The sequence below is a fragment of the Equus asinus genome, chromosome 23 (genome assembly GCF_041296235.1).
Source record: "Equus asinus isolate D_3611 breed Donkey chromosome 23, EquAss-T2T_v2, whole genome shotgun sequence".
In the NCBI taxonomy this organism is placed as follows: Eukaryota; Metazoa; Chordata; class Mammalia; order Perissodactyla; family Equidae; genus Equus; species Equus asinus.
The window spans coordinates 63673937-63683688 of NC_091812.1; the positions used below are offsets into that span (position 1 = coordinate 63673937).

The 9752-nt window shown below is 45.6% G+C and overlaps 1 protein-coding gene across 1 annotated transcript in view; it reads left to right on the forward strand.

Annotated features, from left to right (window-relative positions):
- SPTLC1 (serine palmitoyltransferase long chain base subunit 1) overlaps nt 1–8861 on the forward strand; it is a 47574-nt gene extending 38713 nt beyond the window's left edge. Inside the window, exons 13-15 of the mRNA XM_014854676.3 lie at nt 2507–2624; nt 5827–5900; nt 7450–8861. Coding sequence (XP_014710162.2) covers nt 2507–2624; nt 5827–5900; nt 7450–7543 — 286 coding nt within the window. The 3' untranslated portion in view covers nt 7544–8861. The remainder of the gene's footprint in view (nt 1–2506; nt 2625–5826; nt 5901–7449) is intronic.
- The last annotated feature ends 891 nt before the right edge of the window (nt 8862–9752 follow it).

A 9752-nucleotide genomic window follows, 5' to 3' on the forward strand; every position in this document is an offset into this window, starting at 1 on the left:
TTGTATCTTTATGGGACCTCTAAGGGGAATTTCTAGATAACCTATAGATTTTGTTGCTCTAATGAATGGGGTTGTTTTTTCTCTTATATTTTCTACTTCATTATTGCTGATTTATAAGAATATTATTTTCTCTAAACTGATCTCATATCCATCAGACTTCTAGGCTTGTTTTTTTCTTCACAGTTGGAAGAAATTGGAAATTATTTCTTCAGAGCAGGACCCCCTCTATGGATCTCTAGGTTTGGGGCCTTTGGGTTGGGCCTCCTTTGCAATTCTCTCTCTTGAGTCTATATTATTTCCCCTTTTTATTTTCTATTTCTGTCTTTTCCATTTTTATGATAACCTTTCCAGGATTTTGCCTACCACAATTTTTTAAGTTTGATTTTGTTCAGTTTTTTGTTTATTATATTTATTTTCTTAATTGATTTCTTCCATATTTTTCTTGTTTCATTGAATTGTGTTCTTACTCTTTGCTTCTTATATTTAGGTTGTTGGTTTTATTTCTTATTTTCCAATAAATATCTAAAAGATAAATATTTTCAAAGGCAGTGTTTTCAGTGTTCTAGGTGATTCTTTTAGTGTCCTCTGGTCAGTGATTCACTTCTCTCATCTCTGAGGTTGCTTTTGGAGGAGGAAGTCAGCAGCCTGTGCTAGTTTGACTCCTTGCTGGAAACTTGAAGAGTCCCCAGGTTCTAACAGATAGTTATCCATGTCAGCACTCTTGCCACACTGAGCAGGTGATGGAGACCATGTCTGAACTGCTGACTGCTCTCTCCCTGCACCTTGCCCTCTGCTTAGTATTTACCCATTTGGATAAAATAAGACTCGCCCAAATTTTTCTTTAAAAAGTATAATAGGCTCTGAAACACAGCTTCTGAGTTTCTGAATCGACCTGTACTTTGGTGTCCATTTGGTTGTAGTTAAACTTTTATCTGACATTCGGCATCCAGGCAGCCAGAAAGAGGGCATCTTGTGTCATTCCTACTCACACCAGCCTGCCCCCCTCAACATGTGAGATGAGCCTGTTTGATCGAATAACAAGCTCCACTGGGCTGCAGGTGCCTTTTATGTATTAAGGAAAATCCAGGCAATTTAATGCATACGAAGTGCTATTTGAAAAGCAATTTTTTAAGTTCTCCCTGAGAGTGCAGGACCTAAAACAATTGATACTTCTTTATGTACAAGTTTAACACATGCAGAATTCACCTAGGAAATGGAGTTTGGAAGCATATTGCTTAGTTTCTACATTAGTAAAATGACCAATCTAGAAGGTTCCCCCACATTCCAGAAGCCCTAGATTGTAGGATTCTGTGATTCAAATCTGCCATCTGGTTTATTGAGAGATCTTAGCATGATTATTACATTTGAAGAGAGGAGCCACAAATTGGTAACGCTCAGGGGTGCTTTGAATGGCAGGTGAGGTGAGCTTCCGCCACCTCACGTGATACTTGGCACACAGTAGTCATTCAGTAAAAGCTTGTTAAGTCCTAAACATATTTGAGGAATAAAATATGCAACCAAGTGCTTTTTGTGCTCATTTCATTATAAAAGAAAGGCAAGTCTTTCTATGTAAAACAAAACTAAATGAAAGCAATCTAAAATATTTCACCCAATTTCAAATAGACATGTATCACCATTTGTGTCCTAGGAGGGAGGTCAAAAATCAAACAATATTTTTATTATAGAATAAAAATGGACTTTAAATGAGCCTAACTAGATAATATGGCCTACAGTTCTCATGACATCTGTAATAATCATTTGAAAATATAGGATTTCACTCCTAAAGAAGTGTCTCTTCCTGCCTGAGAAGCAGCAGATTTCTACGCTGTTAATCTTAAAAAAGAAAATAATCATAATTCAAGTAAAATTTAAAATTAAACATGCAAATGAGAAGGAAACTTGACAATCTAAGCATATTGCTGGTGACCAAATATAACATCTTCACTGTGAGGAATCATCCCTGTAGTTTATGAAAGACAAGATAAAAAACTGCAGACGGAGGTGATAAGCAGGGAGATGTCACATGATCGGTTGTAGTAAGTAGTCCGTGCAGGAAACAGTGAGTGACAGACATTGGCGACACAGACTTTTCCCTAAAGTGAGGGATGAGGGAAGCCCCCGGGGATGGTGGGGAGCCGGCCTGTGAGGAGGGGGCCATCTGAGCGCAGGTGGGTGAGGGAGCAGGGCCTGCAGATCTCCTGATGGGAGACCGGGGGTGACTCTTGTATTTTCTGTGAGGTGTGAGCCCGAGACATCTCCTGGGACGGAGCCTTCTTCCCACCCATGCTCACAGAATTAGCATTGCAGGGTGTCCTAGATTGGAAGCACTGCCCAGAGCACGCAGGTCACCTTTCTCTGTCACCATTAGAGTCCCACCACAGGATGTTTCCGGTAAAAGTCACAAGTTTCTCTTACATTCATTCATGCAGTCTTTGTAAAATTATTTCTGTGTCAGTTGTCTGAGCCTGGAAGGGATTTATGCTTGTGTGTGTGTTTCCTCCTTTAGCATTTCTGGATTGAAAGTGGTAGGAGAGTCATTTTCTCCAGCCTTGCACCTGCAGCTAGAAGAGAGCACTGGGTCACGAGAAAAGGACATTAAGCTACTTCAGGAAATTGTAAATCAAGTAAGTACCTAGTTATTTGAGTGAATCTCTTCGTACCACGTCTACCCTGAACCCAAGCAGTTTTTAAGTGTCATTTTTAAGAATGATCTCTTTGCTCTAAGAGATAAGGGTATGATGGAAGTCACTGGTCACCCCTCTGGTGACAGAGAATTGTTCTTCTGGGGCGCCTTCCAGACGTCTGGCCCACCCAGTGGGGTCTGTAGCACGTCCCTGCTCACAGGCTGCAGCTTATCCCGTTGGGTCCACTTTCAGCTCACACTGAAGTTCTGTCCTATGCCATGTCATACGAAAAGATACTTTGCTTCTGCTCTGAATAATGAGCCTTCTAGAAAACCCATTGCTTACCATGTACAAAGCCAGGCTTTCATACATGTAGGTGGGGACAGCATTGCGTGTGGTGATTGCACACAACACTGGACAGCTGGCTGGCTGGGGGTGAACCCCAACATAGCTCAGAAACAGGTCAAAATATTCTTGTCACCAAAAGGGAAGGAAGAAGGACGACCATGCCTGATTTGGGAGGCTGATTTAGATGGCTTTGTCTTCTGAAGGTCATTTTACTGCTATTTGCTATTGGTGGCTTTGCTGTTAAGTGTTCGGTAGAGCGGTGTCTGCTGGCATGCTGCCCGCCTCGCTCTCCTCCGGGTTCTCCTCCTGCTCCTTGTAGAGCAATGTCAAACAGCCCTGCAACACTGCGCGTGCGCCTGGGGGCAGCACTGCCTTTCACTTGACTCTGAAATACATCGAGTATGTATTTGAGAATGTAAACAGGCTTCCTTCTGCTTCCTTGTCCTGCTCGTTCCTGCTGACGGTTCTTTCTGGGGGCTCCTGCTCGGAGTCCTGCTGCCAGGTGTCAGGGTAATAGTGATGGCTGTCATCTGTCGTGTGTCTTTGCCCATTTGTGGCTCAGGAAGGTCAGGCCCTTGTCCACAGTTACGTGGCTGCTCAGTAGGGGGACCACAGTGTGAAGCCAACCACATCGTCTGGAATAACAAATTTGTGGAAAGCTTCATGCAATTGTGGCCTTCGAGAGTCAGTAGTCTTAAAAAAACAAAATAAAACCAAACCCAGATTCTGAGATTCCTAATTAAGGAAATGTGTCAGATTATGAGTGATTGGGCTGGAGTAGCTCTGACTTTGCTGGGTGAGGAAATGTCATAGATGAGGAAATGTCATAGATGTCCCCTCAGGTACAGCTCTCCAGACAAGAAAAGAGGCAGACTCTCCTTAAAGGGAAAAAACATCCCACAGACCCATTTGACTGCCATGGTGTTTTTATCGTAATGGTGCTTAGCTGTGTACAGATGTAAAAGGAGCTACAGTATCCTTGTGATTATAGTTCTCATACAATTGTGATACTGAAAGAATTGATAAATGAAATATAAGCTAAATGGACACACCGGTAGAAGTCAATTCGTCACATTCCCTTTGTGTGACAGCCGAATATTCTTTGTAGACTGGACTGCTGCCAAGCAGGCCTTGGGGCCGTGTGTCCGTGTTGGAGTCCACGGTGATGCCGCCATTCCTCCTGAGTCTCCCTCGACCCCCTCAGGACGGTTCTCCACACGGGCTTCATGTCATGGGATGTGGACCTTCTCTAGATGCCAGGGTGTCGATTACTTCGTAAATCCACCTCTTCTTTCCTCACTAGATCGCAGCACGTTAGGTCTTACTGCTACTTGGTCCCACAGAGACACAGAGGAGGGCACGTGAATGAGATGGCTCGATGCTGGTACCCTGCACTGGCCTAGATTAGTCATCCTCCTAATGGAAAGAGGAGGTGGAGGTCCACGGACAGCTCCCAGCTCCCCAGATCCTCTCTGTGCCTCCCAGCTCAGTGCAGGCCGTTCTCAGGAATGCATCCTGAGAGCTGGGTGGGAGGAGAACAGGGTCTCCGGGGGAGGACAGAGGACTCTGCAGACTGCGTCTGGAAGAAGGAAGAAGAAAGCTCTCGCGGTTTCTTTGCATCTCACAGCTCCCACTTAAAAATCTTTTGTCCCGCTCTTCTCCGCTTTTTCTTTTTAATATTTGAGGGAGAGAAGAGAATCACGGTACTGTAGCTCTTCTTCAAGCTTTGTAGAACTGAGAGGTTTTGCCAGGTTTTTGTTGAGTTGCTTGACAAACCCCTGTTTTTACAAACTGAGCCATGGTTTATAGTGTTTCTTAACTAGCCAGGGCTAGAGACAGAGCCGGTGCGGGTGTTTGCAGGAGGAGGCCATGTTCCCAAGCACACATCTGGAGTGTGGAATGGGCAGAGGTCTGGCATTGTTGCCTGGTGGCGTTTCCACCTTGTGCTAGCCGAGGACAGCCTGCCTCACAGCACACTGAGCGGCCCCTCTTCAAGCAGACGCCTCAGCTGCCACGCGCTGGGAGTGGCTGTTCTTTCCTCTGCACTGCCCCTGGCTCTGATTGACTTTTTTAAAAACATGATTCAGATACTGCAAAATTCACCCTTTTAAAGGGTACAATTGAGTAGTTTTTAGTATATGTTGCACAACATGAGGTTGTGCACCCATCACTATCTAATTCCGAAACATTCTCATCACCCAAAAAAGACGCCCTCGTAACCTATTACCTTAATCTGGTTTTTATGCTTTCTTTATTTTGGTGAAGAATGTTTTAATTTTCTTACGAATTTGGCAGGTGGTTAATGTCTAGGAAAGCTGTGTAGAAAATGTGTGACAGCAGAGGCCCTGTGCCTGGTAGCACCTGGCCAGATGTAGCACACGGGAATCAGAGGTGTCACTAACATGTGAAGGGTGAGCAGTTTCTCTCTGAAATGATGCTGCTGGTGTCATGCTTGAGTCCAACTCTTGGTTTGCCTGCTACTGTTCCCCCCTGTCCTAACTCTGCTTTGTCTAAAATGGTAACCTGGGGCTACCTGTGGCTATTTAAATTTAAATTAAGTAAAACTAAAAGTCCAGTCTCTCGGTGGTTCTCGCCATGTCTCCCAGTGCTCACATGCCGCTTGGGCTCCTGGCTCCTGGCCTGGACAGCGTGGCACGAACACCCGGTCATGGCATAGTTTGCAGACCAGTGCTGCTCGCGATGATGCTGTGGTGCTGTAGTGTCTTCTAGCACTTGTCGCCTGGAAACATGAATTAAAGCTGCCGTTGAGGAGGGCATTGCAGTGTGCCTTCCCGTTCTAGTCCCCGCAGCGCCTGCTGTCCAGGTGGCAGACGTTTTCCTTTTCTTCATACAGTGCATGAGCAGAAGCATCGCCTTGACTCAGGCGCGCTACCTGGAGAAGGAAGAGAAGTGCCTCCCTCCGCCCAGGTTGGTGGACATGCAAATATGACCTTACTGTTCTTTCCTACTTTAAACTCTGTGTGAGATTATGATTTGAAAATTTTTGACACTGCCTCAGGATAAGGAAGAATGTGTATCATTGAAACATAGTACATCACCTGTTTTCTGTTCTTAAACTGGGTGTTTTCAAGTTTTAACTGAGAAGCCCTCAGGACCCTGCCCCCACCCCCACCCCCCAAGTTAACTCAACAAGCTCTCTGAGACCCAGGGAATGAACTGGGAAGCTACAGTCCCATCGACAGGTACTGCCCCCTGCGCCGCGACATCGCGCCCCGGGCCAGCAGTGTCCAGCACGAGGACAGTCCCGCAGGAGGGGCACATCTGGTGGCGGTGCTCATCCCGCCGCTGGCCGGAGCGCCGTGGCATGCTCTAGTGGGCAAACACTTGTAAACCGCCCCGGGGAAGCAAAGCAACAGTAGGTGACATCCAGAGAGGTTCTAGAAGCCCTGCATGGGAAGGTGCCGCGACTCCTGATTTTAAAATTGGAGTGCCTTCAACAAAACGTCCTGCTTCTCTCCTCTGAGCACCTACAGCCTAGTCAGAGGAGCTAGACGTCCCAGGCGTGAGGGTTCAGGGTCATGGTGTGGGGTCAGTGAGGACCCGGAGGAGGAGGGCGTGATTGCTTCTGGCCTGGGAGGGACTCAGGCTTCCCAGAGCAGGTGATGCTTCAGCCTAACCCAGTGTGTCACACATGCTTGTTGGCACCTGGTGGGCGTTGTGCCTTCCAGCAAGGCTTGCCGTGGCGCGGAGACCTCCAGGCACATCTGGGGAGCCAGACACATGTTTGAGAGGCAGCGGGGGGAGGGAGCCTGGAGGACCCAGAGAGCACGTGGATTTGGAGCGCTGTGCAGACGTGGAGCACTGGGTGAGGGTTCTGGAAGGCCGCTCTGACAGCGACTCGACAGCACCCAGAGGATCCTGCCCTCGCGTCTCCTTGCGCCATCCCGAGGTGCGGCGCTGCATTTCTGGACGGGCCACGTTTGCTGTGAGCCTGAGACTGCAGGCCCAGCACAGCACAGGTCAATAAACGTGTCCAGTGGGTAAAGCGATGTTCGCAGAGGGAAGTGAGGGGCAGAGGTAGGATTACCTAGTCAATCTGTTGTTTGTCTTCAGTTTCCTGAAAACTTGTAACTTCTCCCTTGCCTTACAGAATTACAGAACTTTCACATGACTTATTGAATTATAAACCACTCATTAATTTGAGAAATTTCAGTTCCTTCTTTGAGCCTGGTACTGCTTGAAGCAGCAGATTGTTTAAAGGACAGTTTCCTGGCGTCCCCAGGCCCTGCGTGCTTGCCTTGACTGCACGCACAGCGGTACTCCGGAGCGGCGGGCTGCCTCTACACACAGCAGAGAGGAACGCCCTGGACCTGTGGGGCACTGAGGCGGCAGCTGGGCACAGTGGGGCACGGGGGTTGGGCTGTGCACCAGTTGCGCGCCCTCCGGCAGGGCAGGTGACAGCCAACCCTCGGCATAGACTCTCACTTGGCGTTTTGTGTCCTTCCTTGTTTCTCAGCATTAGGGTTGTGGTCACCGTGGAACAGACAGAAGAGGAGCTGGAGCGAGCTGCGGCCACCATCAAGGAGGTGGCCCAGGCTGTGCTGCTTTAGTCTCGTGGCCTGGTGGCCGCGCGCCGCACAGCGCGCTCACAAGCCTCGGTCACCGCCGAGGGAGCCACAAGAGGCCTGCGGATGCCTGACGGGTGTGACCAGGCAGTGTGGATGTGGACTCGGTGTGTGACCCAGAGAAAGATGCTGGCTATTTTTAAAAAGAAAACACATCTAAAAGCCCGGGAACTGATTTTTTTAAAGAGGAAAACTAATGATAGCATATAACTAGTATTTAAATTGTGCTATTTAGTACTATTTAAATGTTTTATTATACTAGTATTTTATATTCTTTTTTGTTGTCATTGTTTTGAAATGGAACTTCAGTTGATCTTCTCTCCCTTCCCGCAGGAAAGGTTCTGTAAGCACTCCTTAGTGTTTCTTAGCAAAGGGTCTGTGGCGAGAAAGCTTAGCACAGTGCTGCGGCCTGGGAGAAGCGTGTCCCTGAGGCTCCAGGGCAGCCGCGTCTTCTCCAGTCTTCATCGCGTGAAGCTCGGTGGTGGCTAATCTGGAAAGGAACACTTTTTGTGCGATTACTATAAACTTTTCATTATAATATATTTGAATCCAAGAATTTTTATATACACTAAATATTGATGTTATACCATTTCTAACAGCTAATCTTAGCATCCCTGCCCACAGAATAGTCATTATACTTCCTAAGTGAGCAATAATTTAAATCAGATCCTGTTTTACTTTAATATAACTGACCTTTCCATTTATTATGTGTTGACTTCTAATCTGTTTTAGGAAGGGGGCTATTGTGATGATCCCAGAGTATAAATCATGTCCTTGAGATTTCAGAATATCTTGAATGCCATCCTTTTTTGGATAGTGGGTTTGCCTAGGGACATATAACTACAGGCTTTTTCTAAGCTAATGAAAATGAGGATTCTTTTTCTTTTCAGCTTATGAATTCCAAATAGCTAAGAGGGATGTGAGAGCGCTAAAAATAAAAATTTTAGCTGTACTTTAGCTATCTGTTTTTTCTTTAGCAAACCAAGTCAGGGGGTATAAATGTCTGTGATATGTGCCATCAGATAGTGCATAAGTATTACACCATTGTCTTATTAAAGGTAAAGGAATACAATTGTAAAACTAAATAAATAATGTCATTTTTATAATCTATGTTCATATTAACGAATGATCTTCACATCTTTTTTAAATAACATATTTTTTAACGTTGAGTTTCTATTTTGCTTGAGGTATTTTGTACATCTGTGCCTTGTGATTGCTGCTGCTTTAAAGGAATATACAGTACTGGGGGGGTGAAGCTGCTTTGTTTGTTTTTAATGAAATAAACCTTCCTTCCTGATAGTCAGTCTGTTAGTATATGTGACGTGTTTAACAGCATAGTCTCTTGATTCTACCGTTTTTGCAAACCTAGGATGGTATTCTTTGTGTGTGCTGAGGACAGGAAGGTTTGAAAGGTAGTAATTTGATTTCTTAGTGCCTTCTTCAATGTATAGTATCTGAAATTTCCTAGGTTCCTACTGATTTAAATCTTGGCCACATAGGGCTAGAAAAATATCAGAAACCTTTATAAACAGACAGGAATAGTGACTTTCCAGCTACTTTTATAATACTTTCTAAATCAAAATTGCAACATCTAGATGTTTATTGCTACTTTAAAAAAATGATCAGATGGGGCTGGCCCCGTGGCCGAGTGGTTAAGTTCACGTGCTCCGCTGCAGGCGGCCCAGTGTTTCGTTGGTTCAAATCCTGGGCACGGACATGGCACTGCTCATCGAGCCACGCTGAGGCGACGTCCCACATGCCACAACTAGAAGGACCCACAATGAAGAATATACAACTATGTACCAGGGGACTTTGGGGAGAAAAAGGAAAAAAAAATAAAGTCTTAAAAAAAATCAGACATTCCTGGGAAAGATGGTGGAACAGCACACGGTGTTTAATCTCGATCCTTGAAATACACCAACACTGTAAACAAAAATAAAGTCTTTCTGTTAAAACTGTAGAGTGACCACAATCCAGTAATGTACACCACAAAAAAAAATCTGCTGGAGACGATAAATGTATATCAAAATGAGGCAAAATGCTGAGAAAAAACGGTCATCTCAGATCTGAAGCAGGTTACACATTTCTCTAGAAACAGTGAGAGATTCTAAAGCGTGCTCTAGTAATCTTGTGGAGAAAGGCAGTGGCTGGGGTGAGCAGCGTGGAAACTATTTGGAGCCCATTTCTACTCAAC